Below are 27726 nucleotides of genomic sequence, written 5' to 3' on the forward strand. Positions count from 1 at the left end.
TAAAAAAAGAAACTTTAGAAATACCTAAAATATTATTATTTTAGTAATAGTTTCTACTGCTAACGTTTTCCAGCTGGGACTTCTATTGATGGGAAATTGGAAAAATAGAAATATAATTCTAACAGCAATATTTTAGGGAAAGTTTCTATTGTTAACGTTTTCTAGTAGTAGAAAATTTCCACTTCAGTAGAGGACTTCAGAGAAATATAAAATATTACTATTTTAGCATTCATTTCTATTGTTAATGTCTTCCAGCTGGAATTTTTATTGCTAGAAGATTGGAAAAATAGAAATATAATTAAAATAGCCAAATTTTAGCAATAATTTCTACTGCTAACGTCTTGCAGCTGGAATTTTTATTGCTGGAAGATTGGAAAAATAGCAATACTTTAGCAATAATTTCTACTGCTAACGTCTCTAAGCAATAGAAAATTTCCATTCAAATAAAAAACTTCAGGAGAACATACAATACTTAAAAATCTACAGCAAAGTAACTTCAACCTCCGTAATCACAAATCAATGCTCCTCAAAGGGGACATTCGAGCGCAAGGGGTCAACACATCTCCGGAAAGAACGTCCACCAAGGCGTTAAAAGAGAATTCAGAAGAAAAACCGAGCTCAATGAAAAGGAAACGAAGCCGTACGATCGTGCCGCGCGATACTGCATTTAGCGGAGGGGGTCATTCAGAAACAAAGTGCCGTTTTACGAGCTAACCTTGAACCATCCGGAGGCGAATGCGACGATTAAAGCGCGAATGAAGCAGACAGACGCGTCGCGGAATGCCTGCGAGGTTCAACCCCGTCGATTCTTCTCGAAATCGAGTAACGAATCGTTCATGATAATCCGTGGCCCATGACCCTAACCTATCCTAATCCATCTCGACCGCGGTGGAGGTTTTAACCCCTGACCGCGCGAGGTCACCGCTGGTCGGCATTCGTTTGCGCCGCTGAGGGAGCCGCGCGGACAAACGACGGTAAACAAACCGGTGCTCCTCGTCCGGAAGCCACTTGCTGTTGATGAGAACACCAGCAGAACCTCGCTGAAAGAAAGGAGCAACAACGGCTGAGCGAAATGGATAGCTCTTGGCTGGGATTCGGTGTCGATTTCAGCGAGGCATCTGTAACGCGAAAAAAACGCCTGTGGAATGTCTGGTTCGTCTCAAAACTTCGTAAACAGGTGTGTATATCGGTTGAACGATTCCAAGGGCGTCGTATTTTTTTTTATAAATAAAACTGAACAAATGGAAGGTAAACAGAGGTTATTCTATACCCTCAGAAAAATTGTTACGTGTATACCGATTTTCGAGAGTTTGTACATGTTTCGCAAGGTTGAGTAAACAGTCGTAACATAAACAGGGATAATCCTTTACAGAAACAATCATCTGGGCAGCAGAGGGGTGGCGATAGTAATTTTCTCGAAACGCTCGCCCACTAACTGTCGAGACGCGACATCCTTAAAGACCACGATGTAATTCTGTGTACAATACAAGCGCGTTCAACTACCCCCATAAATTTTGGTGCTTCCAGTAACAGAGAGACGTGGCGAAAGAGAAGAAGAAGAGGCTTTGGATCAGTAAGAGAACCCATCTTGGAACCTTCCACTTCTCCCTTCGATTTCGTCGTGTACTACTTTAATAACCACTTTCTATTGCCCTGAACAGCACGCGCGTCTTTCTCTGAGCGCTCGCAACAACGTTCCAACCCCCCTTCTTTCTCCACCCCCTGATCTACAGCCTCTTAATCCCCTCGACAGGCTAAGAACGAGACGGCCAATGATCGACACTGGACCCCAAGTGAATGAGAGAGAACCGAGGATTAAAAGGGTGAAAGGTTAGTCGAATGGAAACGAAGAAAAGCTCGAAAGGGACGCGAGACGGAAGCAGCGCAGCCGACAAGACTGGGCGAGAAAAAAGGTTTTCCTCCACCCTGCGCCTTGTTGTTCTTTTAATCTGTGTATGCACTACTGTCTGTGTGTTCGATAACGAACAAAGAGAGAGAAAGAGAGAGAGAGAGAGAGAGAGAGAGAGAGAGAGAGAGAGAGAGAGAGAGGGACCAATAATGTGTGGTAGAGGAGGGACGAAAAGGACGGTAGAACAAGAGGGGAGGGATCAATGCCGGTTGCCAGGGCAACCACGGCACCTGATCTTCATCCATCCTGGACCCATGCCTTCTCAGTCCTGCTCCGTTCACGGGAACGAACTGGGACGAAGATACGTCCTCCAGGATACCCGCAGCGATTTTCAGACGAGCCTCCGCGTCGCAGATTGAAATACAAACAGAGGGAGGGGGGAGGAAGTGGAAAGAACGCACAGTCAATCTCGTCCAATTGAGCTGTTCAATTTGAACCTAGTATTCCCCGCGTTTCTCTCTACTAATCGTAGAAACGAAGTTTAAGGGAGAAGACACGATTTTAGTTGATAAGAAACTACTCGATAAATAACAATCATGGTTCCTTTTATCGATGCGAATGTCTGGTTTTGTTGATAATAGTCTTTCGCTGATATTGTGGCTGAATTGACGACCTACGAGATTCTACGTGCCAAACGCATTGGTTATACGCTAGGAAAGTAGCAACACCGCAACGACTTTCTCCTGTTTCCGTAGTTGGAACGATTCTATGCTATAATTATCCAAAATCAGGCTTTAAATGATCGTTTTTACTTAATTATTTGCATTAATTGGTGTATAATTCAAACAGTTGAGAGAATCGATTCAAAAGGAAACGAAGGAAGTCAGTTTCATCGGTTTGAAAGGAATACGAGACTATGTTGGTCGCCCCCAGAAACCGCATTGCGCATGCCTTTGCGCAGCAACTGAATAGACGTCTTCCGTTTGATTTTTTTTCGTTCGATTACGTTTGTATTTCGTACGTTTAGGAAAATGATTCGCCAGAATTGATACGTTTCAACGAGGAATCGATCGAATCGGTGAAACAATCGCGGTGAGAGCGAGAAGAGAGCCAGTTTAAGGCATTGCTGGAGCCGAGCAGACGTCGAGGCGCGCGTTTCTGCGCACAAGCGCAAGTTTTGGCGGGTCGATGCGCCATTGTTGCCCTGGCGGCTGCATCCGCTTTGTTTTCGTCTCTATCCCTCAACCCTTTCCACCGCGTTCTTCTCCTCCACCGCTCTCTCTCCTCTCCCTCTCGTCTGCTCTTTCGTTTCGTCATTTTTCACTCGACGCGCTCGCCCACTCAGTCCTCTAGCTGTTCGTTAATGAAAAATAATAAATCCAAAACTATCGCGGGCAAAAGATAGGAATGATGCTGAACAAAAACTTGCCTTGCGTTTGCACTTCTCTACTCCTCAATTTCTAATCAATTTTGCGCTCGAAGTTAATTCACACAAAGCAAAATAGCTCTAAATTTATCGCATTTCGTAGTATATCTTCTATTTCTCATTTGTTCCATTCGAAACATTTTTAAAACAGCGTGCCATTTTTTTTGTTTAAAAAACTCTTGTTCGACCAATTTCATCGTCACGGAGAATTAATTAAAGAACTGTACTGATGCAAAATACGCGTCGCCATACTTTTCTGTTCAACTAGCATTGTAATACAGTCGAAGACTCGAGTAAATACCGATTTCGCGAGAATCCCGTTACGAAATAACAAGACAGCGTAAAAGGAGGATGCGCGATATGCAGCGGTGGAAGGTAGATATATCGTTATCGCGCAGAGATATCGTACGAACACATTCTTACGCTGCTCGGTGCCGTTCGCGGGGAACTTTCTAATACGGTCTCTCATGTTTTCCTATCGGATAAACATCTGATTACATCGCGTTCGATTTTCGCCTGGTATAATTGGACGGGTCGGGGCCCTGAATAATTCAGGGACGCTCGCATTCGGATCTCGTACCAGCCCTAAATTAATCCTGCAAAGTTGCAGGACGCTCGCGAAGTAGTAATTGGAATTTTGCTACCAATAACAGCAATTCAACCGCGGGCCACAGAATTTCTAACGGGGCACTTGTAAAATAAACTCCAACCGAGGCGATGCACCATCAACCGGCTCAGAACTTTGGTAATATCAAAGGTCGAGAATAATCAAGCGAATACCATGAACTTCCATGACTCATTTGTATCTTGGTAAAAACACCGAGTTATAACAAAATAATTATCGCACGCTTCGTGGTAACCCAGAACCGTTGTTCGAACGGATTCTCTGATAAGAATGTCGATCTAGACGCGAGTTAACGTCCATCGATTTAAACAAAAAAGAAGTTAACGATCCATTCAATGTAAAGTTTCTCTACGAAATACGAAATCGAATAAAATTAACGATCGTCGCTTACAAGCGTATTTTCGAGAGCGGATTGTGCAAATAACCAGCGTGTCTCGTGCGCAAGAAGGACTTTTGTCGCGATACCGATAACGCCTTGGCAATCGTCACTCGGCATACATCACTTTCGGTCTCGCTGTTGATAAGCCAATAATATCACGGCTCGCACGAAACCAGTAAACAGCCGAGAGGATTTTCCGCGGTCTCACCGCAGTGCACACGTGCGTTAATAATTAACTGTCCCTTCGTGCGAAAGCAAGAACGCGCACGAACTTGTCAGGATACCCAATCCTTGACCCAGCGACGATTTTTGTCCATCGAACGGCCGTCGCGAGAGAAACGCCTGTGTACAGTTGAAAATGTGGCGAGCAGAACTGCGCTCGACACTCCTAATATAATTCATTCCTCCTGATAAACTGTAGGAAGTCGATTTCTTCAGAAATATTCCGTTTATATTGAACGTCGTATCGTAGATAAAGTAGATAGCTCTTGGAACTAAGAAGCAACTAACCTTGCGATCGTTGATAGTTTATATATTATTGGTAATTATTAGACAGGCTATCCAGATTTTATCCTTCGACGAAGTTTCCAATGTTCAGGTTGTTTTAATGTATCGAGAAATAAGTAACAGATAAAACTTTCTACCCATCGCGACGATATGATGTATCGCTAGAAGATAAATGTAAAAGTGAACAAATTGAGACATGGATTGTGAACAGCATTCAGTTGAAGCTTTATCCTCCTGTGGAATATTGTATCTCCATGTTTCGACACGTATGAATCTCGTTGGGCGTCGAACAATTTCTAAAAACGTGATTACAAACGCGGGGATTTGTTAGACCGCAAGTTTTACGCTCCCGTTATGCGAAATGGATATCGCCATATGGATCAATCGGCTGATCGCGCAGCGCGTTCGTGGAGTTTCGTCACGACACGCGCACGCCCCGACAATGGTAGGTATGCGCGGTCGTAAAAAATAATGCACGCCACGTATATAGCACTTACTTGTTGCTCGTACATTTAAAAGCGTCCTCGCGCGACGACGTTTAACCGAAAAATCCATCGTCCACGGAAGAAGCCGCGGCTCAGCCGGCCTTTTATCGCCGATTCCGTACGTCACGCGTGCCAATTGTCGACGCGCGCTACGCGCACCTGAGATAAGTTCACCGGAAGTGCGTCACACGAGCTGTTCCTTTTGTGCCTCGGGTCAACGCGAGCAGATAAGGATGGAAATTCTTTTCCGCGTTCGTTACCGTATTGAACCTGAATTCTTTTTCACGGAACAGGTTTCGAAGTCGCCGTGGAAATTCTTTATTCTTGCCTCGATATCACCCTTATCCACTTCAACGTGCCTCCAAGCGTTTCTTCTCAAAGAATAATTCTATAGAATAGCAAAAGTTAGCTAATAGTAGTTCTAATTCAAAACAATTTACGAAGGATAATTATTGCAAGCTTTCGTAAATCATTTTGTTTTCAATGAAATTATTAATATTGACTGTCTCGTCGAATTGCGATAACTGTACTCTTCAACGCGGCCCATTAAACGAGAGTACAGTTATTCGATCGTTATAAATAATGAAAACAACGTGCAGGCGTAGTAGACCGGAAGTCAACAAGGAAGACAGTGTGTCATGATGTCAGGCTGGCGCACTTAAAAAGACGCGTAAACTGTTCGTTGTTATTTACCTTAACAGCCGTTGCGATACTATTCCTACGTGATTATTCGTGAACGCGTAGCCGATATCGTCCGCAACGGTTTTAATCCATCGTCGAAGAGCATCACGAGGCGACGAATAAAAACTGTTTCAAGGTATTTCAACCTTAATTGACGTCAACGGCGAATAAGCACAGGCTGGCCAATGGTCCGTTCACGAGCGACTGCGAAACGTGCTCTTGCTCGCCCGTCGAAGCGGATATTCTCGTATTCCCATTGAAAATTCGTATCGACACGAAACCAGGTGCAACGTGGATCCACTTCCGATCGAGGCGTTTCTTTTTCGACTACCTCGCGTCGCCTTTCCAGCACGCAACTTCCACACGTTGATATCTTTGGCAGCGATTCGCTTTCGAAGTAAAATGGTGATAAAAAAAAAAAAAACGAAACGGGACAGATTACAGGAAAACTGAAAAGCTTTGAGAAAAGTACCGAAGTTGAGGCAAACCGAGAATGCAGGTACAGAAGTTTTGCGTGGCAGGTATGTAGAAAGGACTACCAATAGCGACCCCGTCGTACGTCTTTCGCCCAATCGAGAGGTAAGGTTAGCTCTCCCACTCGCGACGTGAAATATTACGCTACGAAAGCTGCGTATCGTACGTAGAAAAGTGCAACGGAGTAACCGCCAGTCACGCTGCTCCCTTTTTCACGCGGCGCTATCGAGGCGATCGCCCGTTTCTGTCAAGAGTAACGTTAACCGTGGTCCCCGTTCCGTCCTATTTTATCGAGGGGGTTTACGAGGAACGCAAGGTTAACGGACATAAAGATTCGCGGACACGATCCAAGCGGCCACGACAAAAGAGATCGAGCTGTCGACGATTATGACATCATAACCTATTAACCAACTCGCCTTAAAAAAAAAAAAACAATCGTGAATTACCATTTCCACAACCCCGTGTGTCTCTCTCGCGATTCGAGCAAAAAGGGAGACTCGTTTCGCGTCTGCCTATCGCGTACTCCTCTGCCCCTTTCTCATTTTTGTCTGTTAACTCTTTCAGGCTGTATCAATCTGATTTTCATGAGTGACAACGCAAGCGCGCTTTCGATGGAAACGCGACCGGCGATTCGCTGCTCGCAACAGCAGAAATATTCGATCGCGTAGGCGAGAGACTTACTTGCTTCGTGTCGATCGTCACATCTCCAAAGTTGTCCCAAGTTACCCCAGCCGGTCTGGCCACGCCGTCCTCCTCGCACTGACAAATTCGCTCGCGAAAACGCTCGAAAGTGGACACAAGCACCGTGAACCAAACGATCACACCGTGGCGCGCAGCAGCAGCCTGCTGGCCATCTTGCAAGCCACCGACGAGGCACGCACACAATAAACCCTGTTGGATCAGGCACATACGGTGTAAGGTCCTCCCAGAAGGACGGAAGACGATCGAGTGAACGTTCTGCTAAGTGGCGGCCATGATGGCGCCACTTGTCGGTCAGTTTAAGTCTCGACGAAAACCGTTGCGGTTCGACGATTAATTCGTCCCGTTGAATTCGATGCTCGCTACTGCACGCGGCTCTCGCTTCTCCACTGTTCTGCGGATAAAAGTTTGCATTTTATTACGACGCTGCAACGAGATTTCAAAGAAACGTTTGGATAGAATCGAATGAGTAGTTCGTGGCGCGGTTACCGCGATGGCGCCACCGATCGATCGCGTACCAGATGATTCAGGTGATAGTTATCTTTTTTTAGTAATGTGTAATTGGCCTACGGAGATTAAGAAGAAACAACCGATCATTTTAGAATTCGTAGTCTGACTCATCGGCTCGAGTTTCGTCACGGTTCTTCTTTAATTCCTCTTCGTCTGTTTCAGGGGTTACCACGGTGAAATGTTGCTGCGAACTGTTTACCGACTTTTCATTAAATGGCTGACGCGTTTCCGATATCGTTACGCGAAGTTATGTATCGTTGTAAATGAGATGCAGTTCGTTCTCGTAATTGAATCCAGTAAACCGTGCGATATTGGTATTGCAGACTGTTATTATTGTATAAAATGAACCCTAGTAGTATATATTAAACCTCGATGCGTTTTTCAATTAAAATCGTACTGTACAGATGCTCTGAAGGAATATCAATCGTCGTCCGCTCGATTTGGGTTTCTTATCTTGTTGGAACGATCCAGTGAGATAGTGCAAACTGCTTCATCCGCCTAACTATTGGAAAAACTTTCTCTCAGAGCACCCGCCGATCCGTCCACTTTCTTAAATAGATTTTATTCGAGCACTAAACAATCATATCTACACTCTACAACAAACACTTCTGTCTGTTCTCGTCGTCAGCGTGCCGGCTTCGTGTTTCTTTATTCTCGCTTAACGACCACCGTTATTAGGAATTTCACACGTATAATAGTATATAATAATAGTCATTATTGCTTGCCACCTGAAACGGTGTCGTTAAATGCATTTACAACGTCTCGTTCGGGCCTGTCGAGGGGCGATTGATCCCCGTGATGGAACGTTCGATGAATTAGAAGATCGTTATTCAGTTGGAACGCGTCCATCTCTCGGTCGGAACCGTGCGTTCGGTCGATATCGCAAAAAACGGATGTATATCCTTGGCACATCGTAATAAACGCATAATAAACGCATTATGTATATAAATAAGTTATACAATCGATGGCTCAAATTGAATTATTAAATATATATATATATATATCTATATGTATATACATATATGTAATATGTATATGAATATTTAAGATCTTTACGCGTGTATGACTAGAATATAGTATATATAATATATCTCGACATGTATCACATGCTATATTGACTATCGCGTTTCCGGACGGGATTTGGAAATTTCATTCCTCATCCTTACATCATTTCTCTCTCTGGCAGTTAGTGTTTGGTGTTTAAGAAAAGAATGCGTAGTTTAAAAAAAGAAAAAAAAGTATTCGTCCCGCGTGTTCGTTCTCTTCTCGTTTTCGACGTTGCCTGATTCCGTTCACCAGAGACAGAAATATGTCGTCGCTTATTGCTTCTTCTTGGTAATCGTAACTAATTAGTTTTGATCGTTTACCCGCTAGTACTTTCATAAACTTTCATCTTAGGAGCATCAACCGTAAGTATTAATATTGACTTAGTGTGTATCGAACTCGTAACAGTGTACGTCGCCCACGGATAATACAGCCCCGCTAATACTTTCATTGTATGCATATCAACAAGTAGTCTCGCGTTCGGAACTTACACGCTAGCGTTCACGTACTAAATATAGACTTAACGTTAAGATGAGTCATTAGTTTCCGTCCTGGAGGATTAATCGTCTCGTGTGTCATCGGTTGCATTCACGGAAATCGTTATCGACGCTAAAACTGTTACACCCTACTGTTTCGTTTGTTACCTTGCGCGAGCAGTAAGGACCTTACACTAACAGATCCTGGAATACTCCCGACGCTTCGATCGACTCCCTTCTCCTCTTCTCACCCTTGATTCTCGAGTCAGTTTTACACCTAATCGAGGAAAGAGGAGGCTCCAATCTTCAATTCGACTCTCCGCTGGCCACTGTGCCATCGGTTGGAGGTCCACCCGCAGTGACGCTTTGAGGGTCGGACGTGGGAAGTCCTGGCATATCCTGCACACCTTGAAACAGTTTACCTGGGAATCCGTGCAACAAATCGTAGGAGACAGGAGTCGGTGGCAGGGCGGTTGTATGAGCGTGAGGCGACTGCAGAACCGCTATCACTCTTCTCAGCTCCTCCAAAGCGTTCCCTGCGTACAAAACGTGCGATTCTCATGAAAAGAAACCAAAAAAAAATTAATTTAACAACTTCAACGACGATTTATCCCTTGCCTTGCATGAGAATGTAATTCTTCGCCAGGAGGAGGGTGGCGATCTTGGACAATTTTCTCACGGACGGACTATGGGCGTAAGGAATCACTGAGCGAAGCTCGTCGAGTGCGTCGTTCAAGTCGTGCATCCTTCTGCGCTCCCTTGCGTTGATGTTCAACCGCATACTCTTCCCCTGACGAGTAGTTTTCGATTTTGGCGGACAGTTCAGTCTGGACGCGCCAGGCCTGCCAAACATTTTCATTCGTAAACGAAGTACATCGATCGGTTGAATCGAACAGACGTTTATGGCGGACCATTGAATACCTTTCTTGGTCTGGTCGGTTCTCGTCGGACAGAGCGCTGGACGAAGCGTGCGGCTGGGGCTGGTGCTGGAAATAGAAACCGCCTAGGCCAACAGCACCCAAGGGAGTCCTCCTTCCAGGTGCGCTCTGTGGGTGCTCGGACGAGTAACCAGCCGGTGGAGCGGAAACGCTGGCGTGAGACGCTCCTGGTACCGAGTACATCGACTCGAGCGACGCTGCGGATTGTGGTGGCAATGGATGCTGAATAATAACGATAACAATTACTCTTCGTACTAAAGAATTAGTCGTTCTCGAGCTTATTTCAAGCTAAAAAAATTGAGTAAGTCTGAATGACTGCAAATGCATGAAATCTGTCTACAAAATGGGACTGCAAATGGGGAACTATTTTAAACGCTTGGAAAGGAAGATAAATATTGAAACGTAGGATCCATATCGTTGATATGTATATACACACAGCGGTTCGATGTTCCCAAGCCCATGTGGGATGCGAGGCCGAACGTTGCCAGGAGCCAGGCTGCAGATGCGCCTCGGGTAGGCCCTCTCTCCTATCGTCGTCCTCCGTGGAGCTGCTCTCGCCGTCGTAGGACCTCATCTCTCGTACGAGCCTCGCCTCGAACCCGTACCACCTTCCTTATTTGCGCGCGTAATCTCTACACGGATCGTCTGCTCGCGTTCAGCGAAAGCGGCTGCCCCGTGAACACGAAAACGTCCACCGTTCGGTTATCATCGTCCACGCGTGAGTAACGGCGGCGATTATCGAGCGGACCGCATCATCGAGAGCCGTAATGTAATCAATAGGAACCGCAACACTTACCGAGGAATCTCTTTCCGCCGTTGGTGACATGCACGGCGCAGGATCCCGCGAATGCAGCGAGGATCAGCAAGATTTTTTGCACACCACCGCGTAGCCTGCCATCCCTGCGACGCGAGTCCTCCAACCGCCTCGTCAGACTGCTCTAAATCGCCATCGACTCGCGTCTCGATAACGATTTCTTCTCTCGTCCACCTTGCCACCGATCTCGAGACGACGGACGCGTTACCACGGCTCAGACGACGCCGATCGCAGCCATGTTTCGCAGCACGATTCCAGCTGTTTATCTCGATAGCGGGCAGCGAGACGCCATTCGATCGTTCATCCCCCTCGTGTTTCTGGTTCTGCGTCTCGTGCGTCTCGCGCGATCCTCTATCGGTGTTTCCGTTTTCTCATCACTCGAGCCGATACATTTGTACTTTAATGAAGTTTATCAACCACAGACGAGACACCTTCACACAGACGGATCACGCGCGCGTCTATTGTTTGCGGACGGCCTGCGCAGAGGGTGCACCGCCCGCAACCCCAAATGTAGTTCGAGATCTCGCCAACAGGACGAGCGAGCGTCGCGCTACGGATGCTGGCCTGGACCAACGGCTGGCGAACCCTGGCGAACGTCCGATTAAGTTCCACGAGATGGTGCGACCGCTTCTTACCATCCGCATAGGTCGATGCTTGGATAGAACAAGAGAGCCACGTCCATGGGAGTGAAGCGTGGCTTTGTGCCTCTTCACGAGTCGAATGCATCCCGTTATTCGAGACTCTAACTTAATTTAATAGCGTTAATCATCGCTGAGTAACGTTCCTATTTTTTATTCGCACTTAATGGACTTCTTTTCAATGACATTTATAAATAATCTTAGCGTTTCTCTTCTTTAACGTCTTTCGTTCTATTTTATCCTTCTCCATGGTGTCACTTATTCATCCCACGAAAGGGGATACATCTGTAGATGATCCGCGTACCTAAATCGTCGTGGAGTTTTCCTAGTCGAGCGTAACTTCGCCAAACGCGGGTAATTCCATCCGCGTTTCATCGCTGGCGATGAAAAATTCAGAAACGCGACAATGGAGAAGGAGAAAACGGAGGGAGAGGAGCGCGGACGATAAAAGGGAAAATTTGGTAAATGCCAGGGGTCGAGCGGCGGAAACGCGGCGCGATGTGCATGGCGGTGGCACCGGTTCTCGCTTGTAACGTTACGGATCAATTTTGCGAGCAGCAAACGGGACCTCGAAACGCGGGACACGAAATAACGAGGGGATCGACGGCTGACACGTTCTCTCTTGCCGTGCGTTCTACCTGACCGTGGGCATAATAACGCCGAAATCAAAACCGACTACGCGCGCACACGTATCCGTGCCATATTGTTCCCCGCATCTGTCGTGTGCACGGCGCAGGGGGTTGTCATACGCAACGAACACATTCGACGAGAACTCTGTATCGCCCAACGTTCGACTCGCCTTTGCCCGGGACAATGGGAATTTTTCCGCCCTGGCGCAAATTTTCCTCTCGTTTTTTCTCTCTCTCTCTCGTCTTCCTCTCTTTTTTTTTTGCACCCCTGCTCGCTTTTAATTAATACCCAGAGAAACGACGCGAGCTATAGAATCGCGAATGGTAACGATTTTCGTCAATTCTCGCGATGCTCGAAATCAATGATTTTCAGTGTTTTAAAGTTTGAATATATATAGACATCGATCGAGGCGAACTGTTGCCATTTTTCTGGAAGATAAGCAGGTGTATCGAACGTCTGCGCGTATCGTATCGTTTGTTGGTTAAACTGTCGAGCTTACTGAGAAATTCGAACGGACTCACGCGCGAGATGGTACTGGCGTAATAAAAGCGGTATCTTCTTCCACACTTGTCTACGTCAAGGGGCGAGGAAATTTGTTACGCGGTTGCAACCAGAATTTCAAAGTGTCGAGGGAATCCGGCTACGTCATAGTTGGCTCGGGACCATATGTAAAATAGATCCGTGAACACCGGCAAACATTTCGCGTGGATGAGATTTATACAATTCCGAAGATGTTCGCGAACCGAGCATTCGTCATACCAAGAGTTTCCGACTGATCGGAAATATTTTTAGTCACGCGCGCGTTATCATCGTAAAACTGACGAGTCGATCAATAGAAACGTGACTACGTGTACCATTAATTGGAATTTCGTTACCAAAAAAATTATATTTTCCCTTTAAACGTTGCCCCGTTAAATTTATTACATCGTTCGTAGTCATTGCGTCTGAATCGTGCGATGCTCTCATCCATTCCGCCCAAAATATCGTGGTAATTTAGGGTTCAAGTTGATTTCGCTTCCAGTCGAAGTGTTCGCTGTACGTAATCCCGCATAATGTTGCAGTTCCTCGAGGTGGCCAAATCTTTGGCACAGAAATGAGGGCTGTAATACATATAGAGCAGGCTGGAATTGTTTAAGGAACTCGCGGTAGAGTCGCGTACTCATCAAACTTTCCTCTTCAAGAGGGTCCCGTCTCTCCACTCGCCGAATTAGACCGTCGTCGTTTGCACTTAAACGACCGCGGACGGATATAAAAAACAATTAAAAAAAAGCCTTTTATTACGCGACTGGATTCTCCGTTTAGCCCCAAATGGTAGGGGGGAGGGGTTCGTGGAATAGAATTTATCTGATAGGCTATTGCGCCCGATAAATTGCACGCGGAAAGTCCCCCGTTCGAGACAAAATAAATACAGAATCTTTCTAGGTCGAGCACCACCCGTCGTAAACGACCAGTTCGATAAAAGTCTCTCGAATTTCGGCCAGTCGGAATGTGGCTGACGGCGTTTATCTCGCGAGGAATTCCCAACAAACTCCTCGACGCTAATTAAATAAAAATTCATTATTCACTAGTCGACCGAGTCAAAACTCGAGCAGACGAGCAACGTTTCCGTGTACCAAGCAGAATCCTGAGGTCCCGTTCGATCGATCGTGGAACCTACATAAACTTCCGTTTGCCATCATCGATTCTTACAATTACGTATCCACCGTCCTCCTAAACAGGCTCGTTCCCCGGATTCTAATAAAAGCAACAACACCAAGAAGCTACGAGGAGGAGGATCCCCCGAGCGACGCGAGCGAGGCAGCGATCGGGAACGGCCAGTGCAGGCGCATAAGCGAGATTATTTCCTCGCGAGCAAAGGAAGAAAAGAAGAAGAAGAAGAAGAGGAAGAAGAGGAAAAAAAAAGGTACGTGTCGAAGACCCCGGAAGGAGCGATTCTACGTGCGCGCGACTGGAAAAAGGATCTTTCGCGTACGCCCACGAAGAACGTACAAACCTCCATCCAGAGGGATCCAATGTATACGGGGGACACGAAGAGAAACCGGGCGTTCGTTTAACACCTATAGATCGAACCACCGCGGACAGAGACGAGGATACCCGCGAACCAAACCAGACAGAGCGAAAAAGCGACGAGCAGAAGGGCGGCGAGAGGGTGAGAGCTAAAGTGAGAGAGAAAGAAAGAGAGAGAGACGATGGAACGGCTCGTTCGGGGGTGGTTTTCGGTGCGAGGGGCTAGTCCGACCGATGGAAAGTCCTGAGGGATGAGGGAGGAGGTTGCCAAGGCAACGCTCTGCCAGCCTCGGCTTACTTTAGCTCTGCTCGTGCACTCGGATCAATACAGCATCACCGTGAGTTCCCGGACCAAACACACCCCCTTGACACCCGCCTCTCCCACCTCCAACCTACCCTCAATCTGTCTCGTACCCGCTGCACCCTCGACCTTCTCCCTCTCGCTGATCATTCTTCCACTTCTACCTGTCTCTCTCCTTCTCTCTCTCTCTCTCTCTCTCTCTCTCGCTTCGTTTCTCGATTACCCTCCGGCTATTCGTCTCTTCGTTTCGCCCTCAGCTTGGTCCTCGTTCAACCAACCCCCGCGTCGCTACCCCTCGCGGTCTCTCCTTCTCTTTTTACACGCTGAATACATCCGCGCGCGTTTATACACGTACACGCGTTCTCTCTTTCGAGGATTCTGACTCGCCACCACTACCACCACTACCACCAACCCCCTGTCTTTTTTCTCTGGCTCTGTCTTTACTCGATTCCATCCGCCGTTCCTCGCGTTGCGTCCCCCCTGTCCGGCTGCCTCTCGGTGCAGTGATCGCAAAAATGATCGCGCCGTTTCTGGTGGGTCATCCTCGAAAACAATCGAGTACCCGGGCGCACGACCAGGCGCGGTTAATTAGCGATTCACTGACAGGGACGCGGGATATATAAAAAAAAAGAAAAAAACAGAGGGAGAGAGAGACGAGGCGAAAAGTTGCAACGCCGGGATGAATTCCCCTTTCGCGCTTCCTGGATTACAATCGATACGAACGCGTCAACGGGCGTGCAGTTTCCCGACCCTTTTTTTTCGACTATTCCTCCCCGCTACGTTTTATAAATATCTTGACCTTACGTCGACGTCCTCCATTCACGGTCTCGAGCCTATTTCGCATTTGGTGATCGCGACGCTTGCGTTTGTTTCACCCTTGATCGATATTTTGGATCGTATTGTACGATATCTTTTGCTAAAGATGAATCTGAGATGTGTAGAAGTTTCTCACGATTGTTATTTGCGCGTTTTGTGCACTGGGTGTCTCAGGAAAATATGCTGAAACTGGGGAAAGGGTGGTTTCTTGTGTGAAATTAAGTCGAAGGGGTTGGCTAAGAATTTTGTGGTTTCGTTGTCGAGAGAAATTGTTCAAAGATTTGTTTAGTACGTGTGCATCGATTGCATGTTACAAAATGACGAATCGCTGTCTTTTTATATGGGGAATCAGCCTCCAGCAAGTTGCGCCACAATTATTGGGACAACCTGTACATAATGCACTACTGTAAATAGAAACAATACGCATTGTATGCAACAATAAACACAAAAGAGCCCGCGGACAATGTTTTATCAAGAGTTTACAATTATAGATCGAATGTTCCAACTGTATTACAAGCATGAAACGTGAGCGTGTGGATGAAAGAACGTTGGAATAAAGAAAAAAACGACAAATTGCGACAGCGAGGAACATGTGTAGGGTATACGGTAAATTATTGATTAAAACTTAACAATTTAGAGATGATTTGGAAAATTTCAAGTTAACAGCATAATGCGAATCTAATAATTTTGTAAAAATTCTGAAAATAATAGAAAAGTAATGTCTAAAATTCTAAAAATACATAAAAAGTCATTTCTGATTAATATGTAAGATATACGGATACATTATTAAAGATTTCAGAGATAATTAAAAGATTTCAAGCTACCAACAGGACGTAAATGAATAATTTTGTAGGAATTCTAAAAATAATGGAAAAGTTATGTCTAAAATTATAAAAATAATAAAAAAGTCATTCCTGATTAATATATAAAGTATATAGATATATTATTAAACATTTTAGAGACAATTAGACAAATTTCAAATCAACGACAAAATGCAAGCGAATAATTTTGTAGAAATTCTAAAAATAATAGAAAAGCTATATCTAAAATTCTAAAAATAATAAAAATTCATTCCTGATTAATATATAAAGCATATAAATATATTACTAAACATTTTAGAGACGATTAAAAAAATGTCAAATCAACAACCAAATGCTAACTAATAATTTTCTAAAAATTCTAAAAATAATAGAAGAATCATTTCTGATTACTACATAAGGTATACGAATAGCTAATTAATATAAACCTAACGTTTCATAGATAATTAAAAAAATTTCGCTTTAGCAAAAAAACGCGACTGAATAATCTTACAAAAATTCTAAAACCAACAGAAAGATCCCTGATCAATTATTACTGCACAATTATTCATTTTTTATTGAACGAATACGTATGAGAACCTGGTCACGTATGGTATAACCTGATAATTAATGTATCTGTCAGCAGTTATAGAAGATTAGACCGTGGAGCAAGCTATGCAAGCTATTCTTTCTTCGCAGCTGGCACGGGGCGGGTCGATGTGGTTCCATCGGCAAGCCCAGGCCGAATTTCGACGGATACCATCGACACCCGGCTACAAACGATCTCCCGACTCTGTCGCGCGTACTCTATCGACAATTTTTCCAATTACAACCAGCCTCCAATAGTTTCTTCCACCGACAGAGGCGTCTTCACATGCACCTGCACGCGTCCAAATCGATCACACGGATTTTACATCGAGCACGATTTTTCGAACGCTACCTGTTCAACGCAGAAAACAATTTTTCCAATTACAACCAACCTCCAATAGTTTCTTCCACCGACAGAGGCGTCTTCGCATACACCTGCACGCGTGCAAATCGATCACACGGATTTTACATCGAGCACGATTTTTCGAACGCTACCTGCTCAACGCAGAAAATAATTTTTCCAATTACAACCAGCCTCCAATAGTTTCTTCCACCGACAGAGGCGTCTTCGCGTACACGTGCACGCATCCAAATCAGTTACACAGATTTTACTTCGAGCACGATTTTTCGAACACTACCTGCTGGACGCAAAAAACAATTTTTCCACTTACAACCAACCTCCAACAGTTTCTTCCACCGACAGAGGCGTCTTCGCGTACACGTGCACGCATCCAAATCAGTTACACAGATTTTACTTCGAGCACGATTTTTCGAACACTACCTGCTGGACGCAAAAAACAATTTTTCCACTTACAACCAACCTCCAACAGTTTCTTCCACCGACAGAGGCGTCTTCGCATACACCTGCACGCGTCCAAATCAGTTACACAGATTTTACTTCGAGCACGATTTTTCGAACGCTACCTGCTGGACGCAGAAAATGTCCCCGACACGATTCCAAATTTAAACGATCGATGTAGAGCAATAAATTCGTCGCGCTCGCGAATAAAGTCCCGTCTGTACAGGGAGATTCGCTCGTCGTCATCGGAAGTTCGACGATCGATCGACGCCCTCGAACCCTGTCCCGTCGACCCGTTTCATTATTTTCTGAAAAAGAGAAAAACGCTCGCTCTGGAACGCTGAACAATTACAATTTCACCTGAAAGCTCTCGTATTCGGTGGATTATTCGAGTTAGCTTCAACAGCCCGTTAGCTTCCCTGTTTCACGCCACGCATCTTGCTGAATGCTCCTTTCGTTCGAGGATAACGTGTCTCGTGACTAATGAGGTACGATAAATTTAGCAGAGTGGAATTTGAACTCGAAAAAATTGCTGTTTCTCGTTCGTATGAGTGCATCATCGTTGCGTCGATAATATTTATAGCAATCTTGATTAATCGTTTAATAAAAGGAAGAACGATTCGAGTGTGTCCTCGTTTTTGCCCCACTGTGCGGTGCGCACGTGCCGATCGAGGGTCGAGGACAGTTTACAAAATGCAATCTGACCGGGACGGTTTCGGTTTTGTGCTGGAAAAGGCCTCGCTGGCGATGTGAATCGCTGCGAGAAACTTTTTCATCGGTTCAGTTTCTTCAGTTTCGTCTCTCGAAGGCGTCCTCGCTGCGCTTTCTCGGTTCGCGACGAAGAATTTCGAAAAGAGAGGGAGAAGAGGGGAGAAGGGTACAATAGTGGAGGAACGTGGGATATATGGTTTCATCGATCGCCCAATTCTCGTCGGGCGCTCTTTTTCCGCCAAGTGGAATTGGATTCGCGGAATTTTGGACTTAATTAAATCGACGCCTCGCTGAAAGGATGTAAGAGGAGCGGTCCGGATGGGATGGACGTGACGACTTGAAAGGGGTTCGATTTTCACTTTCTTCATCGCATAATTTTATGCTTATTCTACTGTCTCTGTCTCATTCATCTTCTACCAAATCTTTCAATACTTTACAAAAATTATAATCTTATTACACTAACCAATAACAAAAAAAAATCATAATTACTATATTTTTAAAGAAGGATCAAGAGACTATGGTTAGAATATTCGCATTTGCGATATATTTCAACTTGATTATCTGAAATATCGCAGTAGCGATGCAAAAGAGTCGATGCGATCGCAGTTTTATAATAATAAAGCAACAATAAGGATAAAAGCACGCGAGATTAATGTCGATCCGCTATGATTAAACGGGAAAAGGAAGATATAAGAGGGGGTTGGTAATCGTGGAGGGGGTGGAAAAATGATCGCAGACGTCGAGCCAGCTTAATTGATGATCCTGCGTCGAAACCGATGCAGCGTTCCCACGCGAACTTGGACAAGATCGCGAGCGCGTGAAATCGAAGCTGCATCGACAGGACTCCGCGAACTTCGATTAATTTACGTTTTTAACGACACCAATAACAGACGCGTGCATGCGAGAACTCCAACTCTGGAAGTTGGCAACTCTCTTCGAAACATAATCAAATCACAACTCGAAGATGACTCTTCAAGTTATAGTGGTCAATTAAAACCACTTTAGACCAACGTTTGATCGTGATCAACGACTGCAACGCTTTGCAATGTGTTGCCACAAGGCGCAAGATTCGAAAACAACTGAAACTTAAAAACAGCTGATAATCAGACGACAGTTTTCCGCGAGTCTCTCACGAGCGACAGAAGGAGACATCCCCTTCATCGTGTCGCTCGTAAATTCAGCGGGACAAGAGGGTGAAGAAGAACTCTGCCAAAAAAGAACTTCCCTCGTTCAGCATGGAAATTAACGAAGAGGAGGAGGACCAACACCGACGCTCCTTTCCTTAAGATCCTCGCGCGCGAATCGAGATGCGCGTCGAGATGTACCTCAGCGTCTATACGACTGGTCGAAGTAGTCAGAAATTTCGCTCGATCTACTATCTAGGACCTCGTGCACGCGAAGCCCTTATCAGCGCCAGGTATTGCGATCAGTATCGGTCCTTGGTGTGCCCGCGGTATCGCGCAACTTGGAGACCTCGACCCTGCGCGTGGTAGGAATGCAGGCCTGATTGGTTACTTTAAACTACTGTAGACCCTCCTTCCCGGACACAATTATAAGGTCACCGCACACGGATTTTCATTATTGGCCGCAGGCGGAGTCACGCGTGCTGCCTCTGCGTCACTGCTCTCGCGAGCTTGAAACCTTCCAAGTCCAACTCCTCGAAAGTCCACGCACACCGCGTGGAACGGTCCCGAATACGCTGCACGCTATTGGAGTCTTCTCGTCGTTTAGAATAGTCCACGTTTTCTCTTTAGAGGGGGACAGCAAAGCGTTATGAACGCAGCGTCGTTGCATTAGAAATGAAATATTCAGCGTAGATATTTATTATACTTAACGACGGTGACACCAGTGAGAGGTAGATGAAGACAGAAGCGTGGATGCCACGGGGGAAGGAAAATTGATGCCGCGCGGAGCTGGAAAAATGGCTTAACCAGGGCAAGACCGACTCCGCCCACGACACCCTAGAACGTCGCGTGTATCGCGGCGAATCTTGGCTTCGGATGAGATTCGTGACATCTCCGACAAATGTCAGCGGTACCGCGAGGGAACACGTCTCGAGGAAAGTTTCGTCGTACATCAGCACCCCTTAACGCGTCGCGAGAAATAATGGCCACTGTCGCTGCATCAAACGCTAATCGAAATCCCTAGTATCCTTCTATGGCTGCTGGCTGAAAGGTGGCATTAATGGCGGGTAAAGAAGAAGCCTCGTAGCACAAAGAACGAATTGGTGAACGAGAATACTCACCTATCTCGTCTTTAATCCCACCACAACTTCGATATCGCAATGGTTCTCTGTAAAACTCCTAGCTGCACCAGCTCGTCCACTTCTCGTCTAAAATAAAGAACATCAGAAACATCCAAATAGTCCCATCCTCGGACGAACACGACAGCCAGTCATTTTTCTCTTCTCGCAAGAAAACCAGGAGCCTCGTCCTCTGTTTCTTCGTCGCGTGAAAGTAGCGAGGGCCGCGCGAAAATAGAAAGAAAAGCGAAGCGGTTCGAGGGACGGTGAAAAGTAGCAGCGGTGACCGTTCGAGCGCGAGGCAAGGAGACCAGCGACGGACGGACAGAGGGACTCGTAGGCGGGTGTGTGCGAGGGAAACAGAGGAGCTGGAAGAACGGCAGAAATGAAATTTAATAAAATTTCAAGCCCGCTGGTCGTACCGTACACAGAGAGCTGCCGGGTCCGTTGGCGGTCACCATGGAGACGCAGCATCCCGCACCCCGCGACGTCACTGCTCCATCGATCTGCAACCCCTCTATGGATATCGCCACCGCTATAGTCGCTTTACCTACCACCACCGCCAGCAACCACCACATTCGATACTGCCATCACCAACACGAACGAGACCGGCCGATCTTCTGGTGTACCGTCTCGCTCGTGTTCGCCTCTTCACGCTCTCTCCACTCCCGCGCGGTCCACACACATAGGCCCTGGATCGCGTAATGGCACGTAGATGAGCGAGCTCGCGGACATTCTGCGCTCGAGCGTGTATATACACTCTCTCACGCAGCTGAGCCGCCAGGTTAGCTGGTACGCATAGGGAAAGTGAGTAACCTTGCCGGCTACTGGCTGGCTGCTGGTACACACCTTTCGTCTGCCTCCGCGAGCAGGTGAGGGTGGAGCAGCAAAGATGAACGTTGCCACGAGGAGAGAGGAGGAAACGCGGGTGGGATGAGAGAGAGAGAGAGAGAGAGAGTTTTAGCCCTTATTTCTGCGATTCGTCCGGTGCACCCTTCGCCGGATCGCATTATCGATCGATGGATGGGCGCGAAAGGGGCGAAGGGCTTCGACGACCCCCCCTATACGCCCCTCTGGTTCACTTCCCCTTTTTCAATGCTTTTATATATCATCGATGACTCTTCTGCTTCCTTTTTCTTCCGATCCACCAGAGATTCTTCTTCTTCTGTAATATCCTCTCGTTTCTTGTTTCCAGGAAGACTGGTAGTTTAATTAAATCTGACTCGCGAGTGAAAAGAAAGTTGATGGCGCGAGTCCTTACGCGAAGAGCAGCTCGGCTGAAGGAAAAGGTCTTTCGTGGAACACGTGAAGCTTCCTAGCGGATGTTACCAAGCGGTGAATTAAATCGCAGGACTCGCTGCCAGCCACGCTGGAATATGAGCATCGATGTCAGTGATATTGGTAACCGGATACCTTTGGAAATTTTTTTCTGAATCGACTGCGGCTTTGATCCGTCCTCTTGTTAATCGTCCCGCGTGCTCGTCGAGAGAAGTACCCACTCCACTGCTGGGAATCTAATAAATTAAGCGGAATCTCTGCTTCTCTACACACGGTTGATTTTCCTGACTGCGAACCGGTCCCTCCTCTAATTTCATTGAAACACGTATTCTTCTCCGTCGTTCCAACGCCACTTATACCTCGTTCATCGAATTCCCGATTAGATACGCGACTCGTGTATAGTATCGTCCAGTATCCGCTTTCACGTAGTCTCCTCCACGCGTCACGAAATCAGTAGATTCGCGCTGTCGCCGTTAGAGCTCGCGCGACTTTATTTCTTACATCGCCAAGGGTATTACGAAATAATGATATACGAATATAGTTTCACGCCATTTTCTGTTTTCGATACTTCCTATTTGCGCAGGACAGTTGCGCGCTGGTTCAACTACACCGCGGTATTTGGTACCGCTGTATTCTTCTAAAGTAACGAAAAGTTTCATGTAACTTTATGCTGACACGCGTTCATTCAATCACTCTGCTTGCCATCCACGTATCCCTATCGATCGTAATCGCTTCATCTCCGTTCAGAAATGTCGCGTTCTCCGCGATCTTCCACCCCTATTCTCGAGTCGAGTAAAAAACCATTAATTTGTCCGTACGATCGAACCAGTCGCGATATCAGGATATTCTACATTCCTTTTGTCTCTCTAAAATTTACTCGATTCATATCGAGGCGCTGGACCTCGAGCAATAGCCACGATCGCCAATCTGTCCCCGATGAAAAATCGCGACGCTGGTATTAGTTTACCCAATGGGAGGGGTGGGCTCGCGTTTACGCGCGTCCACGGTGGAAAGGAGACACACTTGGGAACGTCATTTCCTCGAGTGTTTTTCTTTACCACACAGCCCGCAACGATACACAGGGACCGTTCGTGTCTTCGCGGAGGGGTTGCTGGCCTCCGGCGAGCTACAGCTGATCCCAAATTTTATCTCCCCCCGTGGCCAATCAGGAGGTCGGCGTCTCGCACACGATCGAGCTAGACGGTGTGACGCCGGTAGTCCCGACGGATTTTCACCCTCGGAACGAGCCCGACTGCGCGGAACCCTCTTCGCTCCGCTGCGTTCCTCTTCCGCGAGCTCCACTCTCTCTCTCTCTCTCTCTCTCTCTCTCTAGTCCCTTTTCTCTCTGCTCTCTTCGCTGCGAGATCGCTGGTAGCGGCGTGACCGAGAACCCCGCGAGTACGGAAGGGACGGCTGGTCGGACACGCGCTACCGTGACGTTTCGATTTGCTCCCCCCATTTTTTTTCTCCTTCTTTTTATACCTTTAGAAACGAACCAATGTATCGCATTGGTAGAAGAGACAGAAACAACGCGTAAGAATTGTTCTAAATATGTTTTAGAAGTTAGTTGTACTGTATTTGCAATAGTGATTCAGCGTCAGTTTGGATTCTGCGACGATGGACGAGGGGCGATTCTCGTAGGCGCAGAATTTGATCGATTCCCCGAAAACGAGCGATTCCGAGTGAACCCTTGACAGCCGGTATCGGTTGTCCACGTAGCGCAGGGGAATAGGCGCATGGGAACCACCAAAATTGGAAAGGCAATAAGGGTGTACCGAGGGTGCACCTCGAGCGGCTCATGGGGGTTGCCTAGCGACCCCAGCATCCCAGCTCTCTTTCTTCCGTTTCACGGCTTCTCTCTCTTTCTCCCTACCGATCCCCTATTTACTGGCTCGTGCTGCCTGCCTGCGCCACCCCCCCAAACCCATCCTCTCCCTCTGCCCCTCTTTCATCCCCTGCCCGCGTACCGACTTGGGTCGCTCCAGCATCCGTAGAACACAGCTCTCTACGAGTCGGTCCTTCGTCCGTCTTTCTCCACCCAGCTCCTTTTCCCGTTCGCCTGTCCGTCTCGCGAAATACCAATGCCCTCTTCCTCTTCCTTCCGCCCTCCGTCACGCTCACCTCCACCACCACCACCCGCGCTACCACCACCATCATCCACCACCGTTACCGCGTACACCCCCTTCTTCTCCTTTTTCTCTCTTTTTTTTTTCTCTCCACCGTTGTTTCTTTTTCTCCCTGATCTCTTTTCCATTCGCGACGCTCCGTAGTACTCTTCCGTAGGCTCGTTCCTCCGCCATCCACCCCCACGCCTGCCCCACCTCGCCACCATTTCCCTCGGACGATCGTTCAAACCCTGCCCCTCTTTCTCTCGGCAACCCTGGGACCATTTTTTCATCTTCTCCTTCTTTTTTTTCGCTCGTTTCTCCTTCCTTCCGACCAGAGCCAGCTTCCTCGTCGGCTTGTTCCATGTCCTTTCATTCCACGGCCGAACCGAGCGGAGGCGCGGAGGGTGTCCGCTCGCTACCGTCCCTTCGTTCACCCTTCAACCCCTTGCTCCGCCGTTTCCTCCTCGTTTCGACGCGCGTACACACGCGTTCGTACCCTTCACTCCCGCGGCTCGAGGGATTCCCCTCGCTACGGCAACGAGAAACTAGCCCTGCTGCCACTGCCGCTGCTGCTGCTGCTGCTGCTGCTGCTCTCGCAAGGAGGCCGTGGCCCGAATTCTATCGACCCACGATGTGTACCTACTATCAACAGCCTTCAGCTTCATTCACCCGTCCAAAAGATCCGGTTAAGAGATTGCGTACGCACACCGAAGACCGACACGTGTTTTTGTTTTTGCGCCGTTGCCCGGCTTCCGTTCGAAGGGACAGCTTGGAAACACCAGTTGTGTGTCGTTTGTTTCCTTTCTTTTTTTTTTTTGCGATTAGAAACGCTTTTTCTCTTCGCGATGGATGTGATACGCCTTGTAGTTTTTTGGTAGCTGATTCGAAGGAGAGAACGACTGATGTTCTTCGATTCCATGGAAATTACAGAAACCGTGGATCGAGGATAAAGCGGATTCGATTCATATTTGAACGGGAGGCGAATAATAATGAATCGTTTAATAATGAATCATCGTACCCGATATTAGCTCGTAATGGTCGTTTCGTTGAACGTTGTATCGCTCGTGAGAAAGGACGGAGACGCGAGCGTGAACGCGAGAACCACGCGAGGCGGAATTCGAAAAAATGTGAACCAGGGACGGGACAGGGTTCGCGAAAGCTATCGGGACACGAAATTGGTCGAAACGTCGGGCCAATTCCCGTTTAGAATGGCAATCATCACTTCTGCCAACGTCGATAACGCGGCTCGCCCCCGGGCAATTTAATTCAAACATAAAAAATAATCCCTTTGACGATAGGTGGAGGTCGGCTGGAGCGATGCCAACGAAGACGCCGCTTCCATGACCAGTCCACATTTTTCCGCGAGATCTTCCACGAGAATTTCTTCTACCAATCCTTCTGAACGCAAAATACATGTATCAACGACCATCGCCATCATTGTTCTCCATGTTGAATCTAAACGATTCGACCTACGATGAATCCTATTTGTTACGATTCTTAAGTCTCCTATAATTAAGCTTCTATGATCAGTCCACATTTTCCGCGAGATCTTCCATGAGAATTTGTCCTATCAATCGCCATCACTGTTCCCCATATTCAATCTAAACGACTCGACCTGCGACGAATTTTATCTGTTACAATTCTTAAGCTTCGTATACACTAGCATAACGCTAATTAAGTTTCCATGGCCAGTCCACATTTTTCCGCGAGATCTTCCACGAAAATTTCTTTCACCAATTCTCCTGAACGCAAAACGCATGTATCGACAACCATCGTCATCGTTGTTCCCCATCTTGAATCTAGACAATTCGATCTATGACAAATTTTGTTATTCGTTACAATTCTTAAGCTTCGTATACACTCGCATATCGCTAATTAAGCTTCTATGACTAGTCCACATTTTTCCGCGAGATCTTCCACGAGAATTTGTTCTACCAATCTTCCTGAACGCAAAACACACGTATCGACAATCATCGTCATCATTGTTCCCCATGTTGAATCTAAACGACTTGACTTGCGACGAATAACCCTAATTAAGCTTCCATAACCTGTTCACATTTTTCTGTGAGATCTTCCACGGAAATTTGTTCTATCAATCCTCCAAAACGCAAAGTACACGTATCGATAATCACCGCCATCATTGTTCTCCATTTTGAATCTAAACGATTCGACCTACGACGAATCTTGTTATTTATTACAATTCTTAAGTTTCGTAAGTATATACTCGTATATCGTTATTTAAATGCTATTTTATGCTCGAACGGAAAAAAATAATTAAAAAAAGAAAGTGGTAGTTCTTGTTAGCGTCACCAGCGACGTTCGATTTGTAACGATTGATCGTAAGCTGCGGCTACGTCCACGTTCGTCGACAGAGATCCTCGTAGCGGAGGAATCTTGTTGGTCTTCGCTGCAGGAGACGCGAGGACTGCGCTCTTCTAACAGCAGGTGGCTATTAGACGGCTACGTTCGCTGCTGGGTTACGGTTTTATATGGTTCCCGTGGCACTTCCGCTAGCGATTCGATTTTACTCGAGCCGACGCCGACGACCTCGCAAGATCGAGATAATCCCAGTGATCGTGATACACTCGGAGGAAGGTAAAGTGAGTTGTTTATCGCGCTACGTTATCACGTATCGTTTATACGGTTCCCGTGTACAGCATGTTTCTCGAACCGACGACCATTTGTTTATTAGCAAGGATTTTTGCCAATTTTTCTACCCTTTTAATGTACACGCCAATCGTACAATCTAGTCCTCTGATAAAATAAATAAGCGTTAGAAATGATCATTAATTTTCGCGAAGAGAAGAGAACATTTTTTTTTTTTAGTTTTGTAGATAAATGCATTAATTTTAATTCTAAAAGTAGGCTATTTCTTCTATACGTTCAATCTAATGCATAATATATACACGATACGTATCTTCTAATTCTTTGATAAAATAAATTACGAGCGTTAGAAATGATCATTGATTTACGTGAAGAGAGGAGAACATTTTCTTTTTAGTTTTGTAGATTAATGCATTAATTTTAATTCTAAAAATAGGCTATTTCTTCTACACCTTCAATGCATAATATACATAATATACACATATACACATATATATAATGCATAATATACACATGATACGTATCTTCTAATTCTTTGATAAAATAAATTACGAGCGTTAGAAATGATCATTGATTTACGCGAAGAGTAAAGAACTTCTTTTTTTAGTTTCGTAGATTAATGCATTAATTTTAATTCCGCTTGATTCAGATAATACTCGAGAAAATAGGCTATTTCTTTTACACGTTCAATCTAATGCATAACATACACGCGATACGTATCTTCTAATTCTCTAATAAAATAAATTACAAGGATTAAAATTAATTATTGATATACACAAACACAGTGAAAGCTTTTTTTCAATTTTCTACATTAACTACTTTTTTGTCAAATTTAATCGTTTCTTCTAATCCTCTAACAAAATAAATCATAATGATTAGAATTAATTATTGATACACACAAAGATAGTGAAAGCTTCTCTTTCATTTTCTACATTAACTTTTTTGTCAATTTTAATCGTCTCTTCTAATCCTCTAACAAAATAAATCACAGCGACTAGAGTTAATTATCGATACACACAAAGACAGTGAAAGCTTCTCTTTAATTTTCTACATTAACTTTTGTGTCAACTTTAATCGTCTCTTCTAATCCTCTAATAAAATAAATCACAAGGATTAAAATTAATTATTGATATACACAATGAAAGCTTCTCTTTAATTTTCTACATTAACTTTTGTTCCAATTTTAATCGTCTCTTCTAATTCTCTAACAAAATAAATCACAACGATTAGAATTAATTATTGACATACAAAAAAATAGTGAAAGCTTATTTTCAATTTTCTTCATTAACTTTTGTGCCAA

General features: G+C 45.8%; 2 protein-coding genes across 2 annotated transcripts in view; one reads left to right on the plus strand and one right to left on the minus strand.

Annotated features, from left to right (window-relative positions):
- The window catches only part of Med27 (mediator complex subunit 27), a 419500-nt gene that overhangs the window by 326476 nt on the left and 65298 nt on the right, over positions 1-27726 (plus strand). The window lies entirely within an intron of this gene.
- On the minus strand, positions 9381-10815 carry Oli (basic helix-loop-helix family member olig). Its single transcript, XM_076907790.1, has 4 exons — positions 10530-10815; positions 10077-10315; positions 9774-9997; positions 9381-9691 (listed from the first exon to the last, which is right to left on the minus strand). Exons 1-4 carry the CDS (start codon positions 10665-10667, stop codon positions 9462-9464), a joined length of 831 nt encoding a protein of 276 aa, XP_076763905.1. The 5' UTR covers positions 10668-10815; the 3' UTR covers positions 9381-9461.

This window comes from Xylocopa sonorina, chromosome 17 (genome assembly GCF_050948175.1).
Source record: "Xylocopa sonorina isolate GNS202 chromosome 17, iyXylSono1_principal, whole genome shotgun sequence".
Classification (NCBI taxonomy): Eukaryota; Metazoa; Arthropoda; class Insecta; order Hymenoptera; family Apidae; genus Xylocopa; species Xylocopa sonorina.

Excerpts from the sequence above, each read along its gene's own strand:
- Oli (XM_076907790.1), bottom strand. The coding sequence starts at position 10,667 with ATGAGGTCCTACGACGGCGAGAGCAGCTCCACGGAGGACGACGATAGG. Across the intron at positions 9,998-10,076 it reads AACCGACCAGACCAAGAAAG|GCCTGGCGCGTCCAGACTGA; the intron begins GTATTCAATGGT and ends AATGTTTGGCAG. Across the intron at positions 9,692-9,773 it reads GAATTACATTCTCATGCAAG|GGAACGCTTTGGAGGAGCTG; the intron begins GCAAGGGATAAA and ends TTTTGTACGCAG.